This window comes from Python bivittatus, unplaced genomic scaffold (genome assembly GCF_059951505.1).
Source record: "Python bivittatus isolate LINGU-HERP-01145 unplaced genomic scaffold, Pbiv_v1 ctg000270_np1212, whole genome shotgun sequence".
NCBI classification, from domain to species: domain Eukaryota; kingdom Metazoa; phylum Chordata; class Lepidosauria; order Squamata; family Pythonidae; genus Python; species Python bivittatus.
Window position 1 is genome coordinate 2,317,132 of NW_028277050.1, and position 12,765 is coordinate 2,329,896.

A 12,765-nucleotide genomic window follows, 5' to 3' on the forward strand; every position below is an offset into this window, starting at 1 on the left:
GAGGACAGTTCAAGTCTCAGGGAAACCCAGGAGGAGCTCAGCTAAAGAGGTTAGCCTGCATTCCTGAGAGATGAGCCTGGAAATGCTTGGGATTCTTCTAATTTTCCAAGAGTCAAGGGGGAGGCTTGTTCCCATCCACTTCTCTTTATTCATTTATTATAAATAAATAGCAAGAGTTGCAAAATTGTGGCGGGATAAAAATCCAATCAATCAATCATCTTAGCATAAAGGCCTGGTTTCATTTCTTAAAACACGATACAATGTGTTTTGATAAATGAGCTAAGTCTCATTTGAGCTAAGTCTCAATGAGCTAAATGAGCTAAGTCTCAAAACTGCAGTTTTATTCTTCTTTGCATTTTTTTTTTAACTCATAGAGCCAGAAGTCCATGCACAAGCTTTCAGCTGGAGGGTGTGCTAGATTCCGGCTTCAGCGAATTCTCTTCAACACTGTACAGCTCTCCCCCACATGGAGAATCGTGCATGCTAGCTGCCAGCAGATTATTTTCTTCTCCACTTGATTTTTTTTTTACCCTCCTGTTAGGGAGGTAAAATCTACAAATCAAGAAATGTAAACAAAGCCCCAGAAGATAAATACAAAGGTAGTCCATGCACAGCACATCCCAGTAAACTTATTTTCCAGTCCTTATTGTTGCTGTGTTGTGGGAAAGGCATGAACATGAATAGGGAAGGCACAAGCACCCAGCCTACCTTCAGAAGATAAGCAACTTGCTATATTTGTAGGCTAAAAAGAGAAACATTACTGGGTCTGTCAAGTTCTGATCACTGGCTGATACTGATGGAGAACTCAATTTTGGGATTAAAATTACTATTCTCCTTCCAATAAAACTTCCTAGTTTTTACTGTTTTTCTTAAAAACTCTGCATTTTCCCACCCAGCTGACCAGATTAGCTCCAGCTCTAGGAAGTGTACAGCGTAACTCTTTCAGTGCACCAAACCACCTGACGAGTACATTGGTACACAGGTACATGAGTACCTGGCCTGCAGGACCCTGGAACCATCCAGTAGAGGTGTTTTGTTCAAAACATTTCTGCATAGTAAATTCCACATTTGGAATTTCCAAATTTGTGGTCTGTACTTGCTCCTTTGTCCATGCCTTTAAATGTCTGATAAAGGCCAAAAGCAGTTGAAGATGTCTTTCACTTATCAAGTCTTCAAAACCACGTATTACAGAAGGTGCCTAAGTTTTTAGGCTTCTTTTTCAGCGCTTACTATGGGATGGGGAAGTGTACCCATTAAAGCACCATACCCTTAAAAGCCTTTAACAGCTTCAGCCATCTGGCAAGAATGGGAAGGTATCACAATTTGGTTGCCAAGTGAATGATCAGCTCATAGGTAACCATAACAATCGCAGCATTGGGGATCTGACGAAGGAGGTGAACTGAAAGTCCACGATAAAGAGCTAAGGGGCCTTCTTCTCTGGCCACAAGCTGCAGAGTTTGCACGAAGGAGCGGTAACGATGTCCCTCCTCACGTAGCCGTGTCCGGACCACCTCTACGGAGAACAAATAAAACAGAAAAAGAGTGTAAGGATGGCAGAAAACTCATTATGGTCAGATGGGTTCAAAGGAGAGCAAAGAGCTCAGAGCAACTCACCATGTGGATAGGCAATGCATGAAGCACATGTTTTGGAGACAGCCGCTGCTGCCATCAGCCCGCAGAAATCTTGGCTGTTGGGTGACTGGATAACCGCTGGAGTCAGGAGCAGCTGATGTTCTCTGAGTCGCTGCTTCAAAGCCTCATAAAGCACAAAGTGGATCACAGTTTCAGTGATACCAGCATAGGAGGCAGTAACCCCACGGTAAAAGCCTCGCAGGCCTTCTCTGTAATAGACGCGCATGGCACACTGAAGGCCACTGGTGCACTTCTCATTTCTGCCCCTGAAGAAAGGAAGGAAGGAAAGATTTTGCTTCCTATTGCCAATATTGCTATGCTTTTTCAGTACTAAAAATGGGTATCTAATGCTGCAGCTAAAATTTGAATTCAAAAACCTACATTCTGCAACCTGCTTAAATAATGCAAATCAAGCAGTTAAAAAAAATAAACTCTTTTTGCGTATTTTATTCTATGGTTTTTACTATCTTACATAATACAGATTTGTTTACAGACCTCAGGAGGCACTGGGAGACTGTAAAAACTGAAACTTTACCTTTTGACAACACAAAATATTATCCAGTACCTTGGGCTTCTGAAATGCCCCAGGCAATTCAAGCATTTATTTGTAACTTTAAGGAAAAAGAAATAGCTGGGGTTTCTAGGGCTCTGAATGTTGTGCTTTAAGTGCAAGATAGTCTATTTGTACTCTGATTGGCTGTATCAGCTGACAAATCTCCCTTCTTTGATATTTGCAGTTAGTTGTTTTAAAAACTGGTTTTCTATGGTGCCTGGAAAGGATCCAGGCAATGCAGGTAACTCAAAATGGGGTCCTGGACAGGTGTACTTCCTGCTGCCCTTACCTGGCCTCCAGTTGCATTCTGGTCTTCACTAACCAGATGGGATTGGTCAAAGTGGCAGATGTGACACCTGCAGGGAGCAGATGAAGAAAAATCAAAGGGACCAACATGAAATTTAGAGGACTATAGCAGAGACTAGAGAGGTTCAAAATGTTCTGCCTTAAATAATCCATTTTGAGTCTTCTGAGCATGAAACAAAATGCAGCATTACAAGAGGAATCATTTTGAGTGATCTGAGCACTGCAACTGGGCTGTCCTGTTGTGTGGACTGTTTTTCTTTTCAGTTTCTTCCTCAGCCTAATCGAATCACAGCAGAGACCAGTCCTGACCGTGCTGTTCTGGATGGACTGATGTAGAAGTGCAACATCAAAAAATGCACTTATGTGCATGGCCAGAGAGACGACAACTGCATGATTACCAGTCTACCTGGTAAGTTACTGCTTTATTTTTATTTATATGTATTTATATACATACATACATACATATTTCAAATGGGTGAAGTGGTGAGTTCCATGTAAGCTGAGCTATGCTTTATTTTCCAATGCAAAGGTGTGTGTACGCACACACCCCTTATAGTTTGGTTCATAAAGTTGTATACATTTATACAGCATCCAACGTTCAGTGCAATGTTGGTTTGGTTGATTTGTAAAGCTCCAATACACAAGGGCACTTTGCATGCTCTTCTGTTCTGCTGTAATGTGATTCAGGCTTCCAGGAAGGACCAGTGGCTCTTTTTTATGCACCCAGCAACCATCCTTATACACAAGCAACAGCTTAAGAGAAGAATGCCACCTTTGCTTTTGCTGGACTTGCACCAGCAGCTAGGCTGATATAAAGCAGCAGTAACTAAAGAAAATTGGCCAAGTTTTTTTTTAAAAAAGCAAAAATTCAAAACATGAAGATTTATAGGAGAGATGTACTACTTCAAGGGAATGTTAAAAAGTTTAGCTGTTCTCTTTGTCCTGTAATCTTTGCTAACATTATTATTTTTTAAGTAATTGAAAAAAACCTTTCTATGCTTTGGGGGAGAGGGGTGCTAATCTAAACAAACTTTTTAGTTAGTATTTTGTCTTTTTACTTTGTATGTACTTACATCTAAGTACAGTACAACCCGTATTTGCAGAAAGCTGAGTCATATTCTGAGTGCAGAAGCATGTTTTCATTATCTCCTATGCAGATTTATTTTAATATTTTTAACAAATTTAAAATCATGCCTTTGACCCAACTTTTTGCAATTTCAGTGGCAGGTAGTACTCAGCATCAACTATCACCCCACCCCAATTTAAACCTAGGATGATAAGCAAGGGAACAGCAACAAGGAAGTTCCCATACTTTTCTTTCCTGGAACACTCAACATGTTTTGTCCTGATGGAACAACTTGAAACTGTCAATTCGATATTTTGAGTGGGATTCCTGTGAATTAAGCTCGAAACAAAAAGCAGTTTTGATTTCCTGCTTGTCCCTAGAGGACGCTTACCAGCCCAGTAATCAATTCCAATAAATTATTTGGAGTTATTCCTGACAAAGTGATACATTTTCAAACACAGTTAATTTCAGTGGGAAGAAATTTCAGACAACTCATAGGTTTTTTGCTTCAGTCTTCCTTTGTTCTGCCTGTGTCTGATCTCAGTTTTTGGCACTCGTAGCAAAAAAACAACAACAACAAAAAACCCCACAAAACCGTGAGTTGCTTCCAGGATAAAAAGTTATCTAGAGAAGAAACATGTATTTGTGTGGAAATACTGGTATATTATTACTAACATATAATAGCAATCATTCTATAAAGTCATAGTATAGTGATAAAGTGCAGCTTTGTGCCACACATTTGTACGAATGGACATGTATGAAAGACTCAGAGCAGGCCAAAGAGACAGATTTGCTCAAAAGCTTTGCTTGGGAAGATTTCAGCTTACTCGGCATCAGGAAAAGTCACAGGATTGAAGAAGACACCAAAAAAGATGGCTCCCAAGCAATAGATTCCATGAGAAATGGAGGAAGCCTGGTGGATAAGACTTTTGGAGGTGCATGAAAAGAACCAAGATGGAATTGGCCAAGCTTTGATGGCTTGGTCAAGCCTTGTTGAAAGGTGTAAAAATGTTTGGACCCATCCCACAGAGGGAACACTTTGTGTTGGTGTCTCACTGTGATTGTTCTGGAACTTAAACCTAGCCTGACCTGCTAGACTCTAAGTTGGGAAGTTATGAAGCTTCTTGAATATATATAGCATACAACGTATTCCTTGTTTAATTCTGACTCTTATGATACACCCGTCTTTCTCAACTGGGGTTCCATGGAAACCTAGGATTCTGTGAGAAGTTGCTAGGACTTCTACGAAAAATCATGATAGGGGAATTTTTACATGCTGCAACTTAGCTGCCAGTCTGCGGTTTTGCTGTTGTTGTAAATGCTGTAAAACATGGATTGTGTAGGTTAGAAATTAATTGGGTTGTGAAGCTCCCTAAAAACTGAAAATTATTTCAAGGGCTCCTCCAGGGTAAAAAGATTGAGAAAGGCTGGTATATACTGATCTTTCACTAAAGCTTAGGGCACTTAATGATTAGTGACATAAGCAACCCATATTTGTATGTATGGGATATTAATTTACCTGCACAGGCTGCTGAAATCATGTGAACTTTCTTGGACTCTGGCATAAGCACTGTGTTGAGTCTCTCTTTAGCTCTTGAATATGCAGCAAAATAAATGGCCCTAGAAGAAGAAAGGGGAAATTGGATCTCAAAAAGCTAAGCAAGGTTGGATTTGGATAGCAAACCAAGAGAAAATACCAAGGTAGTAGGTTCTTTAAAGTCCATAGATGCCATGCATCAAGAGGACCTGAACCCTCTGACACAATGAGGAACTCTGTAAAGTTATGCTTGGGTCATTAGAGATAACTACCTGCTCCATAAATCAATTTTACCTGGAAGGAACAACTCCAATAAGGTTAGGTCCCAGGCCTCGAAACAGGGAGCGAACACCTTCCTTCTCTAGAATGATTCTGTGTAGGAAAGGAATGAGTACATTACTCTCTGTCCTCTCTTTCAGGGTAGAGGAGGAGCTGGTGAGAATATGAACAGGGACATTTTTGCGAACATTGGGCAGGGGTTCCCATGTAACACAGAACTGCTCTCCCACCACTGTTCACCTTAGCAGTTCAAGGAACCCAATCCTGGGGAGTCCCGGGCGGACGAATGTTCCATTCACTCCTTGCAACTGCACTGCAGGTAGGCAAAGGGGCCTTGTGGCCAAGGTGGAGGACTGCAGGCGCGTCTTCACCACCTCCAATGGACAAGTCAAAATGGCTCCTGCTGTTCCACCAAAGCTGTGGGAGTAGAGAGAAGAAATGCAGAGTCAGCATCTTTCACCAATCAAGGGTCAGAGGCAGTCTTTAGTGTAGCATTACTCCAAAAAAACTTGCCAGGGAAGCAAAATGGGCTGGGACTTTTGACTGAGAATATATTTAGGGGCAAAAATATACTTGCCATGTCCAGCAGAAAATTTAGTTGTTCATTGTTTGGTATATTATCCAAAAGGACAATAAACTTCAGCTACAAAGAGATGGTAGACAGAAAACAAGCATCAAGAATCCCTCATTTTACTGCTGACTGCAAGCTCAATTAATGCATCTACATTTAAAGCATCTTATTCTTTGAAGAGATCAAATCAGAAGCTCCTTTTAGTTAAGGATGATTATTAAAGAAAACCAATTGTGAAAGTAGGAGCATGTGTGACTATGTTCACGAGGACCGACACAGCAGCTCTCATTGTTTTCATCCCTATCCTATCTCCTTATTTTCTCCATGGAATGCTCTACTCCATTAATATGCGTCACACGCACATCTTCCAGATTTGCAGTTGATTAACATGCTGACATCTTGGCTTGGAGAAGACCCAAACTTGTGAACTTTGCATCTAGAAATTGCTCAACACGCTTTGTTTTGCTGCCTGCATGTCTTGCCACAGCTTGCAGGATTTCTGCTATTGTGCACTTTGGCAACTGTTCTCTACCCCAGTAACTAAGCAGTTAGAGCTGAAATCACTAGTCCTAAAAACAGTCTTCTCTTTGTTTGATCCTTGGCCATATGTATTACAGGTATGGAACTGATGGTGTCCAGGCAATAGGGCAGCCTTTGCTATCTTATTTATGCGTGAATATTTATTTATAAGGGGGACGTGGTGGTGCAGCGGCTTAATGACGCTGAAAGTTGCCGGCCAGAAATGGTCGACGCTTCAGCGGTTCGAGTCCAGCCTTCGCGTTAACAGGGTGAGCTCCTGTTTCCTCCCCAGTTCCTGTCAACCCAACAGATCGAAAACTTACGTGAGTAGATAAATGGGGACTCTCACTCCGGTGGGAGGAAAAATGCTGGCGGCCCCTTGCAAAAAGGAGTCGGGACCAGTTGCCGGTAAGCGCGAAACCACGCTCGCCCGAAAAGGGCGCAAAGCAACGGAAACCCCACCTCCTGCGCTCGCCAGCTGGGCTCTGCTCTAGGAAGGAGGCTCTGGCAAACCACTTCCGAAATACCTTGCCTTGAAAGCTGCAAGGACTCGTCCAAGCAGTCACTGCAGAGTCGGTAACGACTGAGTGCAGATTAAAAAAAAAAAAAATTTATATCCCACCTTTACCTTGTACAACTCAAGAGGGCATACACAGTGCTCCCTCCTCTTATTTTTCCCACAACAACAACCCTGTGAGGTAGGTAGGTAGATAGGTAGGAGGCTGAGAGACTGGCCCAAAGTCACCTAGCCAAAGGAAGGACTAGAACTCACAATCTCCCAGTTTCTAATCACAACACCAAACCGTATCTTGTGATTTAACAGTTGCAAAAAAAAAAAAAATCTAAGAAAAAGCCTTGCTGATTAGCAATTGGGTAAGTTTTACATTCAGCTGCCTTTGTTTATAAAAAATCCATACTATTTGCCAGGTTTAGAAACTACTTTCTGATGCCTTTTTATACAACTCTCTTTTCTACTTAACCATCATTTGAGCTTCTGTAATTGCTGAATATTTTTTAACACTCTAAAGTTAAGACAAAAGACCCAACCCATGAGCCCTTGCTGTGGCAGGATGGGGGCTCTTGCTGACTCCCTGACCCTCCCCTCCTCCTTGCAGTCATCTGCCCCCATACTAGCAGGAGAAGGACAAGGAGAAGGAAGAGCAGTAGTAGCAGCAGCAGCCTCCATTAAGCTGATCTCTGCAAGCTGCTTCCAGAGAGAAAAGGGAATGGCAAGAAAATGTGGCTGCACAGAGTGAAATCTGGACAACGCTGTTAATGAGTAAGGAATGAGTGGCCAGAGTGTACAAAGAGTAACAGCACTGATATGGTCAAGGAGGTGAAGTAACCTACTGGATTGAGGAATACCGTAATCGAAGCAAAGCCTTTCAGGAGAGGCGGTGTGCATTTAGGTGAGATGAGGGCCAAGAGGCATCATATCCAAGAAGGGGACAGGGAAAATCTCACTGAAGACCCAGAGAAGGAGGCAAAGAGCAAGAGAGAAAGTTTGTCCTTGTAAAAAGAGAAAAGGAAGCCTGCATTCATGAAATGGCAAATGAGCTATATTCTTCTTCTAATGTATTCTCTAAGAACATGCACTTCCACGAGCAGAACGAAACAAGGAAAACTAGACAAAAGGGTTTTAGGGCGAAAGGCTCAACAGCGGCATAATTCACCAGTACCAATTGAGATTTCTTACCATTTCATACGTACAGAATCTAAAGAGACGGGGGGGGGGCACTGCTTTGATCCAAGGACTTTAAGGAGGATGCCATTCACAAGTTTGGCAGTGCACACAACTGTACATATAACTAGCAACATGTGAATAAAGGAAAAAAGATTACAATCCATCCCATTATTTTTGCCTGGACTAGACCCTAACCTGTGTTTTAATTAACCTAGGAAATCAGAAGCGATGCCAACAGTGCAATTTTCTTTCTGATATAGCACTGTAAGGCAAAGCGCTGTGGGCTGATTTCCAGTGTCATTAACACAGTGAATATTGCACAAGGCAGCAGTTTGGACAGAGATTGTGTCAAGTCCAAAAGGTAGCTCCAAGACAGATAACAGAAAAATCAACTTGGAGTCCTGTGGAAAGCTGGAGAACGGGTAGAAAACAGTTCATCCTGGTAAAACCTTGTTAAAATTTGTAATAATTTAGTCAGGCGCACCTGAATTAGCCTAAACCAGGATAGTAACACAACGTGGACATCAAAAAACAATTCAATGCCAAGCCTTGGAGGAGCAGCTATGTTAACTTATTACAGCAAAACCGGCAAAAATTTGGGGAATGTAAGCGTTGGAAGATATCTTAGAGATCATCTATCCCACCCCGTCTACTGCAGAAATCCACTACTACGGAATCTACAACGGATAGCCATTCAGCATCTGATTAAATGCTTCCAGGGAAGGAATTCTGCAGCACCTTAACACCTTTGTTAGTCGATAGAGCATCACAGCATTCTTTGTTGTTTTCTTCCGCATAACAGAAAGTTATACTTGGAAATTATAATTAGCTATGCGGTACTATTTTTTTTTTTTAATTTGAAATATGCTCACAAGACAGTGGTGACACGTCAGATATCAGCCAGTGCAAAGCACAGAGAGCAGCCAGATACCAGGGCAGCTTTTCAACAGATGCAAAATTAACTGCTAGAGAAAAAACAGAGCCCACGGACTCATCCACACAGCCACCCTGCCATGCTTTCCTCTCGTGCCAGAGCCGTGGGAAATCATTTCAGCATAAATCACATTTCCTCCACAATATGTCCTTAATGCGCATCCACAGAAGGGCTCTGCTGTGCTGTTGTGCATATGTGATGCTGTAAGGAAAGTGACAGGTTGTGGTTCCAGTCCTACCCAATGTCACCAACTACAGGAAAAACTGCCACCAATTGCCACACAGAACACATGTTGGACTATGCTGATAAATTCCATCCAATAATTTTCCCCCTAACATTTTGCCAAAGGATTATTAACCTATCGACCTAGATGACTGCAAAGAATGAGTGTCTCTTCTATGTCTCTTGGATGCCATCTAGCTGTTGTCAGGATTTGTGCGGCCTGGATGCAAAATAAGCACTGTTGCAGTGGAGTTCAAGAAATGGAGTTTGGTGTGCATGTAACAGAGACTCTAGTTGTAAGGCAACAACCTATCAGCCTTCCAAAGTCATGTTGGCCAATACTACTTTTATTGTAAAGTTATAGTAACAGAATCCTGAAAGTTTGAATGTGCTTCCCCACTCCCTCCCTTTACCTTTGTGCAAGCTAGGGAGGGGCTTGTCTGAGACATTTGCTCACGTTACTTTCTTGGCCCGGACTCAGGTCCCTTTTATCTGACTGTTGCCCTGGCAGCAGCTCTTCCTCCTGTCTCTCAAGGCCATTCCCTCTTCCCTCTACACAGCCCTCTCTAGTCAATAGGCTGATATTCCCTTTAAAATGCAGCAAGTGAAAATGCAGAAGTGGGGTTCCTGTCACTCTCTCAGCCAAAACAACACTGCATTTTTTTTAACAGAGGAACATTCAGTCCTTTAAGTCTTCATCTGACTCATGCTTACCTAGAAACAAATTAACTGTCTCATCTAGAGTTTTAATAATGAGATCTAACACATGTTCCCAGTAATGAAACAAGAGCCTCTATCCTTCAGTCAATTACAGTCTTAGATCTGTACAAGCATCCATGAGTGCTCTGTGAGTACTTATAACTCTCTACCTTAGTCTTCTCAAATCAGATACACCTACTTTAATTTAGAACACAGAATTTGTTAACTACCCTGGAAGCAATGCTGATCATATATGTCTTTTAAATATAAATATATGCATCTTTTACATAAATGCATAAAAATAACGCAGAGAAACAATTTCCTCAAAATGCAGCAGCGCATGAGTATGGGCACCATGGTAACAGTTTCCACCGGACAGAGTCATTTCTGTAGCAGAAAGAGGTGAATTATTTATATTTAGAGGACTGTTTGCTAGGAGATACTGAAATACTGTTATCTGGACTCTTGATGGAAAACATGAATAATCTATCAAGGAGTTCCCTCTATTTATGTTTGGCTTTCACTGATAAAAGCTGGTAGCCCGTCTTTGGGGATCAAATCTTTTCAGTCCTCGTGATGTGGACCCCAGAACAGCAGAAACGTGGTGGGTCAGAAGAGCAGATATGGACAGTGGCTTGGAAGCTGGAACGGTGTGATTCACTGCAACAAACTTTCCAGCAGTCACACTGGAAACTCAGGCCGCAAAGAATGGCAATTGATATTCCCTCTAAGCCAGTCCTCACACATATGTGAAATAAGTCAGCCTCTCCATCAGCAAACTACATCCATATTTTAACATTTCTCCAATTATGTATCTACACCTGCTGTTTTCAACATTCTTTACAGCATTCATGACTTTTCACTGCTCAAAGCCAGTGTTTCTCAACCGTGGCAGCTTGAAGATGACTGGACTTCAACTCCCAGAATTCCCCAGCCAGCAAGGCTGGCTGGGGAATTCTGGGAGTTGAAGTCCAGACTTCTTCAAGCTGCCACGGTTGAGAAACACTGCTCTAAGCAATGCTGCAAAAGGAAAGGAAGAAAATTATCTCCTCCAACCAGCTGCATTTACCTGAGACCCATCATCTTTCTGGTTCCTGTCCTGCTACAATCTTGCCCTGTACTTTGCCTTTACAATTAACATTTTCTGAGCATTCAAATGCACCAGATTTGTTTTTCTTGAGCTTCAGGGCCATTGCCAGCATGTCCAAAGATGAAAACACATGCAGTTCAGAAGAATTGTCAGAGGTACAAATGACCACCTTCAGGAGGCTAATAAAACAGTCCATCTGCAGAAAATAGGTTAACACAGGGGAGAGTCATAGGCAGCGTAGGGGAGGTGTACACCGACTTAATAGCCAATCTTTGTCCAGACCTTAGTCACACCCATGTCACCGGGGTAGTTTTAAACCTGCTCCAAGTTGGGCAAAACACATTTCTCTTCTATTGATTTTAATAGTAGTGAAGGGGTGGGTACTTGAAAAGCTGCCCACGGGTTGATGACAGTACCTCTGGGTCTCCTGGCCTCTAATCGTGGCTAAAAGAACAAGAGGAAAAAAAGATGCTCCCAGCTAGAAAAAGTTTCTGGAAGATTCCCCACCAGCAGCATTTTGTCCAGCCTCTGCCACTTGGGTGGGGAAGAACGAAAATTCTGGGAGTTGTTTCAACGCAGCTTCCCTTCCGGCTCATTTTTAGCTCGCTTCCCACTAATGGAGAAGCCGGGTGCAACAGATCCTAAGTCAGCTATGACGGAAGCCGAGCAGTAAGGGACACAAGGTAGTAACTGACCCTGAACTGTTCCGTTTCCACACAGTCCAAGGAAAAATACCTCTAGCGTAATCTAACGAAAGTCCCTGCAACTTTCTCGCCGTTACTAAAACTTGTACGTCACTGGCTCACAGCGGCACACGGCCCAGCCAAACTTTAGCAATATTTAACAGTGGTCTTCGCAATCCACCCCCCCAATGCTTTTTTAGAGGAGATGCCTAGGACTGCAAGGGCCACCTAGCTGGCCAGCGCGTGCCCTGGCCCTGCCGAACACGCCGCCGCTGCCATCGCAAAGACGCGCGCGCTCTGCTGCAGCGAACACCCCTGAGCCAAGAGGGGTGCGCTTCGGCTCCGCACGCGCAGGATTCCCGCGACGGGTCCTGCGCAGAGGCTCGCGGGCTCACTCACCCGCCTGCCACGAGGTGCAGAGTCGTGCTCCGGCGAGCCATCCCTCCAGACTCGCGCCACGGTGCCCGGCCGGGCTTCCGCCGAAGATCCATTCCGTCCACCTCGGGGCGGGCCGTGGAGCCTGCGTTCCGATGCAGGTTCTTTTTCTGCACCCGGCAAGGCCCGACTGCTCTTTGGGGCCACTGCAGTCTTTGGGCCCCGGCGGGACCCCCGGTCTGGTGCTGCCGGGAATTCGGACTTCCTCGCGCGCTGGCCGACAGGGGCGGGCCGAGGGAGTGCCGCAGGCCCCGCCTTGCCCCGGCCGACGCAGGACCGGCGCCTCCTCCCCGCGCAGATCGAGGCTCCGAGCGAGCGTTCCGCTGCTTGGCTCCGCCTCCTCGGCGCGCATCCGAGCTTCTGCTGCTCTGGGTGCAGCAGCCGCAGGAATAAGAGACGGAGGCACTCAGAGAAGGAGTCTGCTACCGGTTGGGGGAACGGCTTTTTCCCCGCCGGAGGATTCGAGGCAAAAAAAGTGGAAGTTGTCGGTGCTTAGTTGCACCTTCCTTACGCAATAATCCAAAAAATGCTGGAGCACCACCGCTACTTGCAGGA

At 43.9% G+C, this 12,765-nt stretch overlaps 1 protein-coding gene across 1 annotated transcript; it reads right to left on the reverse strand.

The window, feature by feature from the left end:
* Positions 1–1,194: 1,194 nt before the first annotated feature.
* On the reverse strand, positions 1,195–12,547 carry LOC103064806 (solute carrier family 25 member 36-A-like). The gene is made up of 7 exons (XM_007420405.3): positions 12,175–12,547; positions 5,614–5,790; positions 5,389–5,466; positions 5,077–5,177; positions 2,475–2,541; positions 1,615–1,898; positions 1,195–1,513 (listed from the first exon to the last, which is right to left on the reverse strand). Exons 1-7 carry the CDS (start codon positions 12,264–12,266, stop codon positions 1,317–1,319), a joined length of 996 nt encoding a protein of 331 aa, XP_007420467.1. The 5' UTR covers positions 12,267–12,547; the 3' UTR covers positions 1,195–1,316.
* Between the last annotated feature and the right edge of the window lie 218 nt (positions 12,548–12,765).